This window comes from Chinchilla lanigera, unplaced genomic scaffold (genome assembly GCF_000276665.1).
Source record: "Chinchilla lanigera isolate Chin_1 unplaced genomic scaffold, ChiLan1.0 scaffold00043, whole genome shotgun sequence".
NCBI classification, from domain to species: domain Eukaryota; kingdom Metazoa; phylum Chordata; class Mammalia; order Rodentia; family Chinchillidae; genus Chinchilla; species Chinchilla lanigera.
Window position 1 is genome coordinate 2,496,925 of NW_004955444.1, and position 19,506 is coordinate 2,516,430.

At 38.2% G+C, this 19,506-nt stretch overlaps 1 protein-coding gene across 3 annotated transcripts in view; it reads right to left on the minus strand.

The window, feature by feature from the left end:
* Nucleotides 1-1,860: 1,860 nt before the first annotated feature.
* The window catches only part of Pkia (protein kinase (cAMP-dependent, catalytic) inhibitor alpha), a 34,097-nt gene continuing 16,451 nt past the window's right edge, over nucleotides 1,861-19,506 (minus strand). The window contains exons 1-3 of one of the 3 annotated variants that reach the window (XM_005392066.2): nucleotides 14,580-14,687; nucleotides 8,606-8,783; nucleotides 1,861-5,267 (exon numbers count right to left, since the gene is read on the minus strand). In XM_005392066.2, coding sequence (XP_005392123.1) covers nucleotides 5,188-5,267; nucleotides 8,606-8,756 — 231 coding nt within the window. In that variant the 5' untranslated portion in view covers nucleotides 8,757-8,783; nucleotides 14,580-14,687 and the 3' untranslated portion in view covers nucleotides 1,861-5,187. Of the gene's footprint in view, nucleotides 5,268-8,605; nucleotides 8,784-14,570; nucleotides 14,688-19,506 lie in introns of those variants that run through there. The other 2 variants (XM_013518200.1, XM_005392067.1) reach the window with 2 other exon arrangements.

The following is a 19,506-nucleotide window of genomic DNA, read 5'->3' on the forward strand; positions in this document are numbered from 1 at the left end:
TATTTTGTGATGTATTATATGAATATAATATACTGTCTACAATAAATATTGTAAATATATAAATATGTATCACCCATAAGACATGATTATGCAGCTAGACTGTCCTCATATCAGTTACAATTATAAAAACATTATATTTGATTTGATGTGAAGTTTGAATCCCTTGAATCACTGAATTACTTCTTTAATTTCCCGGGCCTGGGGATTTAGCTCAGTGGCACAGCGCCTGCCCGGCAAGCCCAAGGTCATGAGTTTGATTCCCGGTACCGGAAAAAAAACAACAACAAAAAATTTTCCCTATTGGCTAGGGCTTCGTTGAAAATTATTAAGAGGTAATATGATGTCATAATGAAAAAAGTCAAACTAGGAGTCAAATTGCAGAAAGTAAAAAATGTAAGCTCGAAAATGAGGGATATTTAGTTCATTACTATTTTGAGAAACATAAGCAGTAAAAGAACACAAAAACAAGCACATTTGTGGAAAAGGGTATAAAGTCAGTAAGGAGGACAATTAATAAACTTCCGGTTAAGGTCAGAAGAAAATTGTGTTAAAACACTGGATGAAATAACCAGTTTTAGCTAGGAAGTGGTAAGCTGCCTGTTTTCCTGGGACAGACAGAGAAAGGAATATGTATAGCATGTATGTCTAAACCGAGGTTACAGGCAGTGAACCCTGCTATAAACCTTTCACAGTCATTTGTGAGAGAGATAAAGGTAGGGGACATAGTTTGAATCATCTTGACTGGGAAGAGATGGCAGATAGATAAAAAAATTAAAGAACTTGAGGGCACTGAGGAGAAAAATTACCAGTGAATTCTAGACTAAACGGAAGCTTGCCAAGGAAATTTCTATCTTGACACAATCAAAAGTGATATATAGTCCAAATTAGAATGTTAGTGGCTTACTGTCAATTTTTTAAATTTCAAATCTCTAATCTGCACATCCTGACCTAGGCACATGCAAGAAATATACAAGAACAAATGCTACAGCGGGGCTACAGTTGTTTCACTGGCTAGCATAATGTTTGTCCCAAATCCCTATGTAGTGTTTTACCCTTGTGAACTGGCAAGTGCAAGGTCCTGAGTTTAATTCCTGGTACAAAAAAAAATATATATATATATATATTTACCTCTTCTTTCATCATTTTGTCTTAGGGCTTTGCTTGGGACTCCTGAGCAGGGTTTGATGCATATTACTCCTGAGTCCCAGGTTGGTCTCTGTTTGGGCTCTACTGGTTATATGTAGAAAAGAAAGATCATAATAGCGAGAGAGCAACACTAAGAAAAAATGTCAAACTCTTTGTTCCTCTACCCCAAAATGTTACGTTTGATGAAATAACACCGTCGGCATCCGTGAGGGCTGCATTCTGTTGCTGACTCCCTTGAGACCCTGGGTAGGCTTCCACAGTAGATCGGAAGTTCCTCAGAGGTACAGGTGAAAGTGGGAGGAAAATAGGCGATTCAAGTCGGAAAGAAAAGCCGGGCGGGGAGTTCTTTGGAAGGAGAGGGAGTGCATGTGGCTATATCCCTGCTTACGTGAGTAGCAGGTGGGAGACTCCGGTGAACACACTTCTTTCCTGATTGGAAACGACCTTCCTGCAGACAAGCACGAAACAGGGGTATGATCCCGGGCTTTAGAATCCAGTACCTGGGATGCTTCTGGCGAGTCCAGCAGGTGGGCTACCAGAGGGGAACGGAGATGAAAACTGCCGGCGGAAAGGCCAGGGAAGTGGAGCGGAGGGCTGAGTGCGTGTGCTCGCTGTGGGATGGCCGAGGCTTGGACTTTTCCGCCATCACGTGCAGCACTTCACCCAGCACCAAGCATACAGTGAGCATTAAATAAATACTCTGAGCAGACTGTGTACATTTCAGAAAAATGTGTTACTTTTAATATCAATTATGTGAGCATGCAACATCGCTAAATACAAAAGTCATACAAGCTCACAAATGACTGCAGAGACTGCCACTTTTAATCAAAGAACAATTTAGGGCCTATTAAAACATCATAAACGACAGATCTTTCCCGCTTTCCCTTGACGACTATCCAGTTGCTCCTTAACATGACAGTTTCGCTCAGAAACTGCCATGCAGTTGCATTTCTTTACCCATTACTGTCTCTCTGAGGAGACGCAGCAGGACTGTTCCTCCTTCCAAATGGCTCAGTATCACAATATCTGAGAAGACTCATGTACAAGACAGGTAGAGCGGGCTTTGCTGGGGAGTGCCGTTATCGCCTAGAAAGTACAGGCTGTGCTTCTTGTATTGACTGGGAAAACAAGTCTATGAACTTTCAGGTAAATAGACAGTGGCCTGGGCTAATTACATGATAAAAGGTAAATTTGACAAGTTCACATGTCACAAATGGCTCAAAAACTGAAATTCACATATGTTAGGTAATTATGCGAAAAAGAGTAGCACAGAACATAAGCATCCGAACCGTGCTGAATTTACAGACCACGGCCAGAAATCTATCTTCCGGGAAGCATACCTTCCAAAATAAGAGATCATTGTTTTGAAGCACGCATTTTAGGTTCAGTTGCATGTGTGTCACACAGCTAACGCCGAACAAAGGCAATCAGCTTCTGGAACTCAGTTCCCTTCTCTGAAATGCGGCCAGCTCCATCTCTAGAAATTCTCTTTCAGGTAAACGTTCTCTGCAACTGGCTTTAACACGGCATGTGCTGTGGGACGCTGCTTTAAGACAGACAAACATGACTCAAATATTACTTTCATCACTTACAGGCCTTTGAGGCGTGGCAAAATTATGCCTTCTGTGTGAGATCATATACGTCACTCTGATCGTGTTGTCTGTGGAGGAAATGTGCAAATGTGCTGCACGTGAGGTGAAGTAGTTACCAGAGGAATAGTTACTTAGAAGATTCCGATGCCGACTGTCAAATCACTGCCTTATTTTCCTGTCATTTCCTTCTCTCCTTAAAATCAGCTCTGTATGCATTATTATCTTGCAGAAAAAGGGCATCAAAGCAAAATTTGAAAAATACTACATATTTTTGCTAAGGAAAATTTATAGGACGTGGAAGTTTTGGAAAGTCAGTTGGTATCTTCCCAGCGTGGGATGCCTCTGACTTTCAATACTGCAGACAAAGTAGCAGTGAGAGTCACACTAACTCAAAAGCTCCATATGACTTCACAATTTAGCACTAATTATATATTCAAAGACAAGCGTGGCACTACATGCATTAGTAACAGTGCATCACATCTGAATATAAACCTTCCACACACACTCAGCACTGGTTCTAAACTTCACAGAGTTACATGAAATCGGTTTGGAATTCCACGATTTTAAGGATGAAGAAAACTTAGATGCACAAGAAAGCTATCAAGATAGTAAGTGAAGTCAAGGCAAACCAATTCGGTGGGATGGATGCTTGAAACAGACTGTAAGAGATTGTCTAAAATAGCCCCAGGAACTTGTATTCGTAGGTGAGAGTCTATTAATGGGTGGGTTTAAATTTTTACTAGGCATTTTGGCCCACTGATAGGGTAGATAGGAAGAAAGAATCTAATATTTAATCAATTATCCTTTTGGTCTCAGAAAGACTCACACTGCTTTTTTTTTTTGGTGGTAACTTCTGATTTGGAATCAAATGAGACCCATGCTCTCATCCCGGATGATGAAAAGTACTTAAAGGTGATGTACACAACCCACCTTTCATCCTATCTGTAACTGCAGAGAAAGGCTGGGTTCCTGGCGTAACCACATAGATCACCTGGGACTATATCTGAGCCCTCCAGGACAGCTAAGTGGGCTCCTCATTGCAAAGACGTTTCCTGTTATCTGTTATTTGCCCAGTAATTCATAAACCACTGGTATATTACTGGTACCTTATTTATTACCACTGACAAATGATTTTGTGATACTGACCAGAGGGATTACACAGCTCACAGAAAGTTTCCATAAAAGAATCATGATGTCAAAACACAGCACAGGTCATCCACAGTATCAGTGAAAATTCTGTTAGCTTCTAATGGTGATAATTACAGTGCAGTTCACACTACTTATAGTAAAAGTTTACAAACATTACAAAGTGCATAATAACATTTGGGTCTGATAGGGCTGAAGAAAGACATGAAAAACCTGACATGAGGGCTTGGCTGTTGTGATTGGTGTCCACACGACTGCAGGGAGGTCACTTTTTCCACCCTTTTCATTTGGTGGAGGCAAGTTTTTCTCCCAATTTAAATAGTAGCATACAGCACTCTGGGAAATTTGATCACACAGAACAAAATATTTCCAGTTCTTAGGATGATCTTGGCTTTTCTTATCTACTGTCTCAATTCCCCCCTCCCATTTTCATACCTAACAATAAAAATAACAGATGGGAGAAATTTCCCACGTGGGCATGAAAGAAAATTGATTAAATTCCAGTCTGTAGAGAACCAAACAGACTGAATTTAAGTGATGTTCACATTAGTGGGTATTTTCAAATGTCTGTATAATAAAGCAAAGGAATCTTGATGAATCTGTTAGATTTAATTCATCAATATACAATGCTCAAGAGGAAAGATTACATTTTTAAAAAATGTGTTCTGTTCTGTGCACACCACCACACTATGAAGAAAAAAACAAGCAGCCCTTTAAAAAATGAGTGGTATAAAAATTCACAGTAATATACATCATTTTTGTTTTCAGTAAGCAATCAAAGAGGGGGGCAGTGCTGAGCATCTATATCGTATAGTACAAAACAGTGTAAGTAACACAGCGGTAACACACAGATACACAATGCTAAAAACAGTGCTCTCTGGATGGTTCTTTTACTGGGTAAATACTTGAGCCAGAGATATTTAAACTCTGGGGTTCAACCAACCCTTTGCAATTAGACACAATTAAATCCTCTGACATCGTAAGGGGCCAGATGCTACAGGAATCATCATCTAGGTCAGTGCTACTCGCTACAAGCATTTCATCACATGATCAAGTGAAAGGATCCATACAAAAATGACATCCAAACACAAGCCACATAGTTTCAACCATTGCTAATGACAGAGGTGGAGAAAAGTCTGTCTGCAGCCACAGCCTCTGCCTCCATTTTTAATATGATAATGAGCAGGCTCCCGTGATGCAGCACAGCCATTTTCTTTTTCCCCTTTTTGCTCATGGAAACACTCACTCCAGCAACGCCTGGAGATCTGACATGTCAGGTGTTGTTGAAGGTCAAAGCGGGGGGTTAGCTTTCAGACTTTGCTGCTTCCCCCTGGGCTTCCCCGCTTTGTTCGGTCGAATTTCGCTGTGCATCCTCTTTGCCTTCTGTTAGAGAAAATGAAAAAGAGGATAAAAGGAAAATAAAAAGGCTTAATTTCTCAATGCTCAGAATATCAATCTCAAAGTCTACAATCTTCATAGACATAAGTATATTTTCTTGGTAGCCAGTTCACCATCAGGAAAAACAGAAGTTTTTTAAAGCTTGGCATATTCTGTGAAGTTAAGACAGTATGACTCAAAAGCTAAGGAATATCTGAATTTTCAGGGTATCAGATGATCAGCTAAGCTTTTGATATATAGCTAGGAAATCTCATGGCCAAGTCATGGCATTTAAATAGTTTTACATGTTGCAGAAATTAGTAACATCTATAAGAAGGAACCAAAGGTAGGAGCATGTTTGCCTTTTAGTATCTTATTTGAAGAAATATTTAAAAAATACATTTTCTGTTCTTTCTAGCACTTGAAGATAACCCAGTTTATTTCTTAGAGGTTTTATTGGTTCAAATCAAAAGTAATAGTGGAAGAACAAAGGCCATTATGTTAGCTGGTCGGTCTCTTCTCCAGTAGGCACATGGCCCATGGTCTGTCTTTGAGAACACACACACAACTCCAGGAAAATCCCCCTCAGAAGTACACCCGCAGCAGCAGTCTTAGCCAGTGACCACAAATTCTGAAATTAGGCAATACTTTTATGCCACATTAGGTCACTTTATATGTGTAACCTGTAGGCAATTCTTGACTCAAAGATTAAAATATCTACATGAGTTATTTGATTCCTGAGCAACCAACATGGCTTGGTGGACAAAATATTTTGGAGTGTTGCAATAACATAAATTATATCCATATGTGCAAGTAGTTCATTATAATAATTCAGTGGATCAAGATAAGTACACTGGCCCATTTTCTGGACTGCCATGTTGAAAGAGAACTTACCCTTTATTCATAAAATACACACATAAAACATCTCACCATTTCTAATGATAGGAAGACTTTATGGAAATTTATGGACTGCTTTTATATAAAAATCATATTCCGTCCTAAAGCAGATATGACCTGGCATTATATATCCTTTCCCTACACTACTTTTTATTATTGGGTTAATGAAACAGCTTTCCAAAATGTGCAGATGGCACAAGTGTGAGCTGTGGAGATTAGCATGCAATAAGAACTCAATAAACAGGAGAAGCTCTTGGAAATCAAAGGAACGAAGTCAAATTAGGGCAGAGGTAAGTCAGTAGAATGCATAAGGATGCAAGCGATTGGGCAAACACCAGAGGAGGAACTCGCCTTCCACGGACGCAGAACTTTATAGGTTTCTGGGGCTCCTTCTTACGGTTTTGCATTTTGTCGTACACAAAGCTGTGTCTGAATTGATGGCTATTAGCAAATGACGGTAACATGGGCAGCAACGTTACTGAGTGAAAACTAAAGCAAAGTGGAAATAGGAATTATAAAGGATGTTTCTTAGTTCTCGGTGATGCTGTTTGCCATCCTACATTTGTCCTTTTCTGTATTTTAGATTTTCACACTTGATGGTTATTATTTGTAGTTCTTTGTATTTCAAACAATAACTCATCAATCCTTTTATAGTTTGCCCACTTTAGGATTTTATGATTTGAAAATGGAAAAACTGTACAAGGGCCTACAGAACCGCAGTTACCATGCAGCGATGACTAAAAGGGGAGATACTCAGGAGCGAGGCACAGTGGCGAAAGCCTGTGAGCTCGGCACTGTAGGAGGCTGAGGCAGGAGGGTCAGAAGTTTGAGCCCAGACTGGGCAACTTGCTGTTTAGCAAAACTCTGTCTCAAAATAAAAAAAATGAAAAGAGTGGTGGGGTTATAGTTTAACGCAAAGGCCCTGAGTTCAACCTGCTATACTGAAGGAAAAAAAAAATACTTGGAAGCATAAAAGTACTTGAGTTATTTTAAATTATGTAATTATAATATACTTAATACAGAGTATCAACTTGTTTTAGTTACTATATTTATTAACATAATTCATTATTTAAGTTATTAATAATAATTTTAATATGTTCTTTTGTATAAAAAACATTGAGGCTAACAATTCTCAATTTCTGGGAAAACAAAAATGGAGAAATGAAATTAAAAATGAAGAAATTATACCACTAATAGAAATAGTTTAGTAGGAAGGGTGGCTGAAATTGATGCAGATTGTTTAAAAAAGCATACTCATAATAAAAATAAAATGTAAATCATATAAAAGAAATGAGCAGATTCTCAGACACAGAGAAGATATATTCACTCATTCCATGATATAAAACTGGAATAATTTCCTTATTTCTTAGAAACGCTTTGGGAAGAAAATCTTGGTAGTAGTAGTAATAGAGAAACAATGAAACCTAAAATACACATAGGCTCGTATATCCCAAAGTGTTCATGGTGAAGTTTTATTGTTAATCTAAAATTGCAAAAAACCAATCTGTGTCCTACTGAGTAAAATTCTGACCTTTAGTGTTTCAGGTAATGTTGCTGAGCTATTCAATACACATATAATTGCAGTTTTCGCATACCCTGAAAGCGTGGTCAGAGAAATTCTAACAGTAAGGACATAGCGAATGCTGTGAAAGTAGTTAGAAGCCGATATGTGCCTTTTCATGTACACAGTCCTGTGGGTCTTTAACTGTGAAGTCTTTTTGCTTTAAGTGTTAGTGTCGCACAAGTGCTTTTAAGTGAACATCTTCCACTTTGATATTTTGAAAAGCTACAGAGGGCGGAACTACTGGGAGACTTATTCTAACACTTGGAAGTGAGGCTATTAAATATTTAACTACATCGAATTTTCCTTTGTGTTTCATTAACAAAGTCAAACTTCTAGATAAAGATTCAAGGTTCAGTAATACACATTTTCCATAAACTCATTTAATCATGAAAGGACAACCAAGAAGCCCTTTTACCTAAGCATTTCTAACAAACTCTTTTATTCCCATTCTCGATCAAACTGGTCCCAATAACCTTTTGTTTCTGAAATGATTCTTAGAATTGAGTTCCCTCAGATTCCTTGTTAATCTTGTTATAAATATCCATTGAATGTTAGTGTTGGACAATATATTATCACCAACATTGTTATATGTTTTACATAAGCAATTTCAGAGCTTTTACAGAGATTAGGATTGTTTAAAATACCAGGTGTCTTATAGATTGTATTAGTAAAATCAAATTAAGGACTCCATTTGAGCAGAAACCCTGTAGACAGAAATCACTGAAAGCAGACTAGGAATGATTAAGGAGGTAATTACAGACCTTCATGTTGCCCTAGAGAACTCTGTTAAGTTCCTTTCAAAGGTATTTTTGTGCCATAATACTATTTAGCACAATGCCGCACACCATGTCATATTTGTAGAGATGTGTCTCAGGTAACTCACCTGTCTTGTTGATATCAAGACCAGCTAATTTGAGGGCTAATTCATTGCTGTTCCCACTTGCAGAGGAAACCAGGATATCATGTATTGCATTTCTTCTACCTGTTCTTCCTGAAGCAATAAAATCTGCATATGTAGTTTCCACATCAGTCATTGCTAACAAATATCCACATAGCAGGGACTACAAAAGAGAGAAGAATCAAGAGGTCAATATAATGGTAGTTGGTGGTAAACATTTCAGAACGACACGAAACTATTGGTTCACAGTATGAATGTAAAGTAACTGTCTTGTTTACATATTCACAAAAGAAGTAGTGCTTTGCTTCCTAAGTATTTAGAACAAAGGTCAGGAAACCTTTTTTTGTGTGCAGGAACTGATAGTAAATTTTAGGTTTTGAGAATCACATGTTCTCTATCCCAACTGCTCAACTCTATCCTTAAAATGTAAAAAGAGCCATCACTAGTAAATTAAACAGAGGTAGTAAACCAGCTTTATTTGTAATACAGGCAGAAGGCCTCCATGCCATAGTTTTCTGACAACGGATTTAGATTATAAAAATGTGTTTCTCTCATGCCATTTCAGTCAGTATTGAACTCCAGAGAGAAGGAGTAGAGATCAGGTGAGGGGTAGGACAGAAGGGGACTAACATAAAGGTAAGAAGTAAGGAAATAGATCCTAAACATGTTAAAGAAATTGACAAAAATTCAGTCACTTTTTTATCATCATCGCATACCAGCAATTACAAGCACTGCCAGGGCTGAAATACTGCTTTGGTTCAAGACAGCTCCTCTGCGCTCTTTGGAAAGTCAAGGCTTGAGAAGAATAACCCTTGAGACTTAGTCTTTAAAATACAGTTTCTGAATTTCTAGAGTCAAAAATGGGTTTTCCCTAAGGAAACTGATGACACATACGATTGAAGACAGCTGTGGTTTGGGGACCGAACGGCCCCACAGGCCCACAGGTTGAAAGCCCAGTCTTCACCTTCGGGTCTAATGCGAGGTCTTGAGAAAGCGGGGCACAGTGGAAAGGAGGGAGGTCACCGTGGGAAGGAACCCCCCTGAAGGAGATACTGGACCCTGGGCCCTGTTCCTCCTCTCTCCTGGACCTCTTGGTCCCCATAAGGTGAGCAGCATCTTTCACAGCATGCTCCTGCCGCGGGGTCCGACCTGCCACAGGCCCAAAAGCAATGCAGCCAACTGGTCACCAACTGAAACCATGAAACAAAGCCAAGCGCTTCTCCTAGGAGTTGTTTCTCAGGTATCTGTCAGAGTGAAGTGCCTGGAATTTAGGTTCTGGTCCTTGCGCTACCAATATGTCTTGGAGTGAACTGAAGAAAAACACTTCACTTTAATGTTACTTTAAGTGAAAGTATAGAGAGAATTAACACTCAAAGTTTCCTAATTTCTAAACCCTGATTGTAGAAATTCCCTCCTCCGACCATAACCCACAGTGCTCTCTTTCCCTTCTCTCCCACCGATCCTGTCTTTAGTCCCTTTAACACTATATTTTAGTCTCCTCTAGATCCAGTGCAGTATGATTGAGTTGCTTACTAGTTCTCAGAGCCTCTTGCCGGCCCCAAGAAGAGACAAGACAAAAGTTCTTTTGAGGGCTAGGAATTGGCTCACTGGTAACGTTCACCTAGCACATACCAGGTCCTGGGTTCAATCCCAGTGCCACAACACACACACACACACACACACACACACACACACACACACACACACACCTTTCGTTTACCTTCATAATGACTTGCCTCCTTAGGCCTTAGCCCTGGGAAAACACTACCACGCACTTTCTCTGATTTCACTGCCAGTGTCTCGCTGTTACTGGGAAAAGTTGCAAAATTGTGCCAACTGGCTCAGCTAGAAATTTCTGACTATTATTAGTGTAGTCATGGTTGTGCAGAAATTCTGTTGATCACCTCTAGTTGACCCTTGCTTATGTTTTCCTCTGCGGGAGGGTCTCCAGCCCTGTGTGGCCCACGCACCTGACACCACCTGCCTTAAGAGAGGACACTGCATCTTCCTCCTCTGAGAAGATATAGGACTTTGCTCTCAGTTCTCTGAACATTTTTCTTTTCACAAACAACATTTCTCTGAATTTTTTCCTCTTCTGGATGAATTGGTATCTGTCTTTCAGAAGCATGCTGTAGATCGTACTTCCTTTAATCTCCAGAGCCATTAATATGACACAGCACGTCGGAGCACATTTGTATGACTCTCTTTCCCTTCAAACTCTTGCCTCACCACTTGCCAGGTAATGTTGGTTTCTTTCTCAACTTTCATTTTCTATTAGTAAATGTTTACAGTACGTAATAAGTACACTCCTCGTAGAGAGTCACTAAATGTGCATGAGTGTCTGAATCCTTTCCAGCCCCCTCCCTTCCCCGCTTCTCTCTTGGTCCCCTACCTTTTTACAAAATTCTATCTCCCTCCTTCCTATTATCTATCTTTTATTTTGCTCTTCATTTACAGTTGGCGTTTCTCACATCAGAGAAACTGTGTACCTCTACGCAATATTTAAGCTTGTTTGTCTGATTTATTTCACTTAACTTTATGGTCTCAAGGTGCATTCCTTTTCCTACAAATAACACCTTGATTTTTAATTGATGTTGCTCATATTTATTTTCTGTAAAACATGGGAAACCCTTACTACAGAACTACCACTGAGAACTTCTGTTTTTCTTCTGTTTCCGAAACCCTTACTATAGAACTACCACTGAGAACTTCTGTTTCCTATGTTTTCCCATCCGGTCTATCCAAAACGCTACAAGCAGTCACCTTTGGACCTTTCTCAGGAACCTCTGAACCCTAGCACGCAGCTTGTAGAACACACTGTAAGCATCTTAGCATCCCCTGTTCAGGCTTTCTAGGGTCTGATTAGGCACCACATTTTTTTTGTTTCGCTCCAGCTAGTTGCTCTCATGTTGTAGAAAAATGCACACTATTTTTTTTCCCAGAGCTTCCCTGATGCCTTGGCTGAAGTCTATTCATTTACCTGGAATGCTTTTCCGTAACAAACTTGCGTGCTGAAGTGAATCTGACTCCTAAATGCACCAGAAGAGCTATGCTCTGTTTTACCACGTTTCTCTGTCTTGCCAGCTAGCGCTCTACGGGCCCGATTTTTGTCTGTACAAGGTCCTTACGTTCTTAGCAGCAATCTGTCTCCCCCTATACAGACTGCAGGCTCTGGGAAGACAGGAACTGTGTTTTGTTAGTATTTTAGTCACACACAATTCCTCGCAGAATCCCTTGCAAATAATCAGTGATGATAAATGTATGCTGGCTAGAAATGCTGAGTGAGAAAGAAACACATCGATCACCTGCTACCAGCAGCAACAGAGAACTCCTGTTTCCGGATTATACTAAATTTTCAAATCCTGAGATATTATCAACTTAAATTTGAAAGTTTTTAAATTCAAAGATTCCAAGAATCAAATATTTGAAGTCATCTGCTCATCTTCACACAGTTAATTAAGTGCCTGGAACTTAGGTCTACAAAGCTCCAGCCTGTTCTTTCTACTCGACAAGCTGCTTCTGCAAAGTTTGGGGTAGTTTTGCTACACTACTAGTAATTCCATACTACTAGGTATAAAGATGTCTACATTATCTGCACCACTATTGTCCAACTCCATATTTAGTTTCCATGGTACTTGAAAGATTTAGTGTTGGACATACACATCCCCTGGGGAAATATATTGTGTAAATGTTTGAAGGGAGATGAAGTCAGAAGAATAAGTTCTTTTCAAAATAATTTTCACTGTCTCTTTTTATGGTCTTTCAAAGCATAGGTTTAAAATAAAGCACAATTATTATTATTATTTCCCATCTGGTAGCAATATTACGAATTAGAAAAATATTTTCACTTTTCAGATAAAGAAAATATACCTCAGAGATGTTTTCGTTTGTTGATTTTTTGTTTTTTTTTTTTATGTTTTGCTTTTTTGAGACAGGGTCTCGCTATGCAGTTCAGGCTGTTCTGAAACTCACTATGTAGACCAAGCTGGCCTCAAACTCAAGGTGATCCTCCTGCCTAAGCCTCCCAAGTCCTGGGATTATAGGCCTGTGCCACCACACCTAGCCCATCTTAAGAGATTTCAAGCAGCCACTAAATCATACACAAAACTATGGCTTAGAGATCTTTTTTGCAATAAAAGTTCTTGTTTTTTGTTGTTTTTTCCTATGCAGACCACAGTTATAATACATATACATGTGCAGGTTTTATCCAATTCACTTTGCCAATAATGAGTTTAGGGAGATTTGAAATATCAAGAAAGAAGCTAAGAAAAGGGATTACACGTCACGGAAGATACGAATTAAAGGAAGGTTTACTGTGTTGTAATTTATGTATCTGAGAATGTTAAAAGAGTCTCATGTTAATTCTACCTGTATGAGGGCAGCCAACAATTTACTTTGAAATTTCCTTTTGTGTGCTCCTAAGTAACGAGCACACACAGGGAGAAATGGGATCAGGAAAGATGAGATGGGGCCGTGCTGCCTGTAAAATGACCGTGCGGCTTCCATTTGGGTGGAGTAACAGGCAGAATGGACAACTGTACTATCTTATTCCTGAAAATGGTGGCTCCCTTTAAGCTCTTTTGAAATATATCTGTCATCCTGATGAGTACTCAATTCTGTACCTTTAAAGTCACTAGCAGTTCAGCTGTAGGCATCTAATTGCAACATCCATTATAATGATCATAACAATAACAGCTAATATGTTAAAAGTAGTATTTCATTTTTATTTATTTATTTTTTATTGTTTTTTTTTTGGGTTTTTCTGCGGTACTGGGAACCGAACTCACGACCTTGCGCTTGCCAGGCAGGCGCTTTTGCCGCTGAGCTAAATCCCCAGCCCCTATTTCATTTTTATTATGTTTGCTTTCTCCAGATGATATATTTTTTTCTGATCAGAGAACAACAGTTAACAAATAGTACGCACAAAATACTTAAGTGAAAGGAGGTATACACTTAGATTTTTCAACAAATTATATAGCTGCTATGTATTGTATGCATTTCTCCTTTTATTATTGCTTTTTTAGTTAATTCCTAGTAGGTGCTCAGAAATGGTTACCTTTCCATGCTCGGTGGCTGTGGTTTTCAGCCAGGCACTCAGACATGGGTCTATTTTGCAGTCCAACTAAAGATCCAGAAATATCTTTCACACCAAATATATCACTATAGATGACTTGTACTCTTGCTTTGAAATCTTACAGGACTGTCACTGAAAATTAGGTCTAACAATTTCACACACACACACACACACACACACACACAAATTCCAAAAAAGTCGAATAATTGTCAGCATCTGATAGAGGCCTAATAAAGTAGCAAGTGGCATATATTCTGACCTTATAAAAGTAGAAGAAAAAAAGAAACGCTGGAAAATTTACCCAAACTGGACTTTGACACTTCACTAGAGTTTCCCATTAAAACTGCCATATTTAGAATTTTAAAGATACAAAAAATGAGAGTATTAGAAATAGACAGAAAATAGATAGAAGTGTTTTGTATCCAGCTATATACATACCCAATTATTTTAATATTTAAATCTAATGAAAGAGAGGGAAAGACACTGCATTATTTAAATACTGAAATATTCAAAGTTAGACTAAGTTTTAAACCATAAATAGCTAAAAACGCAATCAAAATCCATGAACAGGAATTGGGCTTTCCCTTCCTCATCCCCCTCCTAAAAAAACAGACAAACAAAAACACACCAACGAAACAGAATCCCGCACTTTCTCATCCTGCAGCAACAGAAGCAGCATAACGCTCTGCGCAAGAATTCTTCTTTCGAATGAAAGATTTCTGAAGTGAGCACACTATTTATGAACTTTTCCTTCTTATGCCCTTTACCACTTCTAATACCATATATACAACTTATCTGAAAGAATAAGACAGAATTTACAGCTAGCAGAATTTACAGATTTAGATAGATTTCGAGTCTGTGAAATTGTGTACTCACGCCTCTTACATTAAACAACTTGAAGTATCCCACACGGAGGTACCCTGGAAGAAGCCGGGCCCGTGAAGCTGCTAAAGCGATTTTTATAGTGACACTGAGTCATGGGCCAAATGGTGACTGGAGAACATGCTAATTTTACTCCTGTAAATGGGACACATGAAATGAGACTCACAGGCTGGGCAGAAGGAATGGAGAGAATGTCAGCGGCAGCACTGAAGGCGCCTCTCCAGCACCAGCAGTACGTTTCTTTCAGAAGTTTCAGAGCTGCGAAAGGAGAAAATCTTCCTGTCCCACCATTACAAACGCAATCGTCTGACTTCTCTGCTGTGACTTCATGAGATATGCGGTGTGTGTTAGAGGTAACCTTTGCTTACCTCACTGTACGGTTAAATGTCTGGTTGATATTAGTGTTTCTAACTTATTTTCCTCTCAGGTATCCACTACATTGTTAAAGATTATGGAGAACTATAGGGCGCTTTCATTTTCCTGGAATAAATCTACCGATATTTACCATATAATAGAGAAAGGAAAAAAATATGAGAAAATAAAATATGGAAAGAAAAACTAAAAACTAATTTGAATATTCATTAATTCATTGAAAGATAGCAATGACTCATTACATGTTTATGCAAATATTTTAATGTAAATGAAATATTTTTCCAAAACCAAAATGTGGCAAGAATAGTATAGTTTTACATTTGCAACTCTGGCTTAATTTCGCACGTGTCTGGCTTAATAAGAGACATCTGGTTTCTCAAATCTGCTTCAGCAGGCAAACTGTCTCAATATGTTGTTTTAGTTGAAGTATATGAAGAAAATCTGGCCCACTACAGATTTTCTTGTTTGAAAAAATGAGGAGAATTTTAATAGCATTTTCAGATAATTGTGGATTTCTTTTTGGTGTGGAATCTGAAGGCACGGCAATGTTTTCCCACCCTGTATTATCGAAATCTCCTTTGTTTAACTTACATTTTAAATAAGACTTCTGTCCATGTATACATATATTTTTAAAAAATCAGGTACTATTCATTTGGAAAATATTGATTCTGAGAGTTACGTAAAATTTCCAAGTGGTAGTATCTTTTATTATACAATGTCACATTTGTTAGCAATGCCACCTATTTTATCAGAAAAGTCCTTAAGAACTGAGAAATAGAACTTCATAGATGGTAAACTTCCAAAATTGTAATTACTGTCTGAAAGGACAGTAATTGTGGTAGTTTTTGAGCATGTACAGGTACAGATGGTAAATTTCCAAAATGGTAGTTACTGTCTGAAAGGTCAGATATTGGTAACAGGTACTCTTGGATTTTTTTTCATTTTCAAAAAATTCTCCACTAAATGCCCAAGTTTGAATAAGCACAGTCTGGTGAACAGTTTTTCATTCCAGTCTAACGGTGATCCATGAAAAAAGTAGATAATTTAGCTTTCAATTGAAACTATCACACAAGGATTTGCATGAGACAAATATGTATTTTGGTACATGGAAAAAGTGGTTCATGAGATGGCCCATTTTATCACATAGAATACTAAAAATATGTAGTCAAGAATTAAAATTTAACAAAATTAATAGTTTTTCTTATAACTTCATCAAATATATTCTTACGTAAATCTATTATTTAAAAAATAACATACCCAATGAGAAGGAAATCATGAAAACAATTCCCTTCACAATAAATTCAAGAAATTTAACACATAGGAATTAATATAACCAAGAAATTTCAAAGTTTTTATAATGAAAAATATACCACTCTGAAAAAAGAGACTGAGGAAGACCTCAGAATATGAAGACATTCCCTGCAGAACCAATAGTGTCATAAGGCCATATTACCCAAACTGACATCTAGGTTTAATGCAGTCCCACTCAAAACACCAACAGCATTATTCACAGAGGCAGAAAAACAACTCTAAAATTCATATTGAACAAGAACAAATTCAGGGTAGCAAAAGTGGTCCTGGGCATGCTACAGCAAACAAAAACACCAAAACTACACCCAGGAATTGGAGGCAGATTTATTTCACATTGAAGGGCACTGACTGGGATCATTCCCACAATAGCAGGCCCCGATCTCTGGTGGTCTAGGGTTTTTATATGATGCATAACCAGGGGGTCCAAAGGCAAGACAGAACAGCCTGGAAATCTCTGATTAGCTAGCAGGGTGAGATCATTGGTTACAGGGCTAGATTAATGATCACCAGTTACAAAACCAGAGTAATGATCCTAAAGCTTGTTACAATCAGACATTTTGCATGTTCGGCTACACTCTAGTAGTCACAGGGGTGAAGAAAGTAATTACAGAGCCATGAAGCAGTTAGAGAGCTAGGCAGCTTCAAAAAGAACAAAGTTTTAAGAAGAACAATTTTTCTTGTACAGTTTTCCCCTTTCAGGCAAGAAAAGCAAAGCATGAGGCCTAACAATCACAGATTTTGTTGCATTATAAAGCTATATTGATAAAAACAGCATGATACTGGCACAGACACCTGGATCAGTGGAACCAATATAGAACAGCTATTTATCAGCTAGCTCTCTGATCTTTGACAAACAGGCCAGCACATATGCTGGAGAAAAGATAGCCTCTTTAATACACTCGAGGATTTTGTAGCTCAATGGATGCAAGTAGAGGCCATACTCATAAGTGAAATGAATCAAACTCACATGTGTAAACATTGTAGTGTCTTCCTAGTGTAAGAACCTAAAAAAGTAAATAAAATCTGAAAGGTACAATAGATAGTGTGAAAGGGAAAGAAACTGTTCAAAAGGAAAGAACAACTGGGATGAGGGAAAAGAGAAAAGAAACAAAGAAGAAAGAGAAAAATATGTGTGTGTATACACACACACACACACACACACACACACGATAGCTAAGATAATTGTACCACTAATTTCTATTGATTTATTGAAAGGAACAGTTAATATTTAATTATTTGATCAATCTTACATACAGATAGCTGGTTATCTGAGTAACTACTCTAAGATAACAATATGTAATACAACTACCACTGTTAATTTCCTAACACATTGTTTGAAATTCTGTATTGATTTTATTGTTTTGTGTCGTTTTATGTCTTTGTTTTTGTTAATTTGCTTTTGTTCTTTTCTCTTTAAAATAAAAAAATGATAGCCTCTTTAACAAATGGTGCTGAAAAAACTGGCTATCCACGTGCAGCAGATTTAATCTAGACCCATATCAATTAAAAATTGGTCAGAGATCTACATATTAAAATAGAAACATTTAATATGCTGGAAGATAAAATAAGTAAAACTCTTGAAGACACAATCATGGGCAAGACCCTTCTGTATAGAACCCCAAATGCACACGAAATAACAGCAACTATCAACCAATGAGACTACATCAAATTAACGCCCTCACTACCAAGGAAACAACCAATAAACGAAGGGGCAACCTGCCAAATGCGAAAAAAATTTGCAAACCATTCCTTGTAGAGAGGACTAATATGTAGAACATATAAGGAACTAAAAAAAAATTAGATCTCCTAAAATAAAAAAAATAAAAAAATGGGCAACTGAAATGAATACACACTTTCAAAAGAAAAAGTACAAATGGCCCGTGGGAACATGAAGATACGTTTGGCATCTTTGGCCATTGGAGACATGTCAAAAACAATACTTAGATTTCGGCTTGCTCCAGAAAGAATGACTACCATCAAAACCTCAAAATCAACAAGTGCTTCTGAGGCTGTGGGGAAAAAAGAACCTTTCTACATTGTTGGCAAGGATGTGAACTAGTGCAACCACTATGGAAATCAACAGAGAGCCCTGAGAACGCTAACGCAGAAATCCCAGCCAGTGCTGGGTATCCCAGAAAAAGCGAAAGACATTATATTTCAAGGATATATGCACACTCATGTTTACAGACTCACAACTTATAGCAGCTAAATCTTTAGGAAAATGGTTGTATCTTGACACTGTCATGCTAAATGAAATAAATCACACCAGAAGGTTAAACATCCCATGCTTCCTCTTATATAAGAAACCCAAAGTATAAATAACTTAGAGAGTAAATAAAAGACAGATAATAGGAAACAGTGGGATAGACTTTGCAGAAATGGGAAGGGATTTGAGGACAGGAGAGGTGGGAGGAGAGAAGAGGAAGTAAAATGGATCAAGATGCAATATGCACATGTGTCAGTTTCCCAAGATGAATGCATTTATTATGGACCACAAACATGCTAATTAAAAAGGGAAAATATTGACTGAGTTTACAGCGGTGAAGAATGTCCTGATTACTGGCAGAGTTCAGTGTCACAAGCTTGGTTAGTGCAAAGATGTCAGTGATTTTCCACACCATAGTTTTTCACCATTAGTGCAAACATCATCCTTTACTTGAGCATATTTTTATAATGCTTTTGTGAATTCATAAGTCAGCTAATTACATTATTTCTTAACTTCTCTGAAAGTTTATCTAGGCTAGTCTCAAATACATGTCCCACTCCACAATTTTTAATCAATCAAAACTTCAAAATGAGAAGTCCTAGCTTGCAACCTGTTCATAAATCCAGAAGCACTATTTTTAGGAGATATTTCCACTGATTATTTTGGGACTAAGGGACGGAAAAGCTACTCATTTTCTCATTTCTCTTTTACCCATTTACATTCCTAGCCACACAGCCGTTTGTTTTTCCGATGCTCCTTAAACTTCATTTATAACTCTCGCCATGGAAAATCCTGCTAATCAAGTTCATGGGAGATCAGAGTCAGCCAACACAAACTGCTTCTATGCCTTTTTCTTTACGCACACTTAAAAAGTCATCAGCCCAATACTCAAGAGTTTTCTGGCCAGCCTTACAGCTGAGCGGTGCTCTTGATTCTCTCTTCTCCATTATTGTTCCTTCAACTCTCCCTGCTGCCTCTGGACTCTCCCCTTATCCAGCTATTTCTTCAGTGGCGATGACATCGCTTGTATCATCCCTGCTG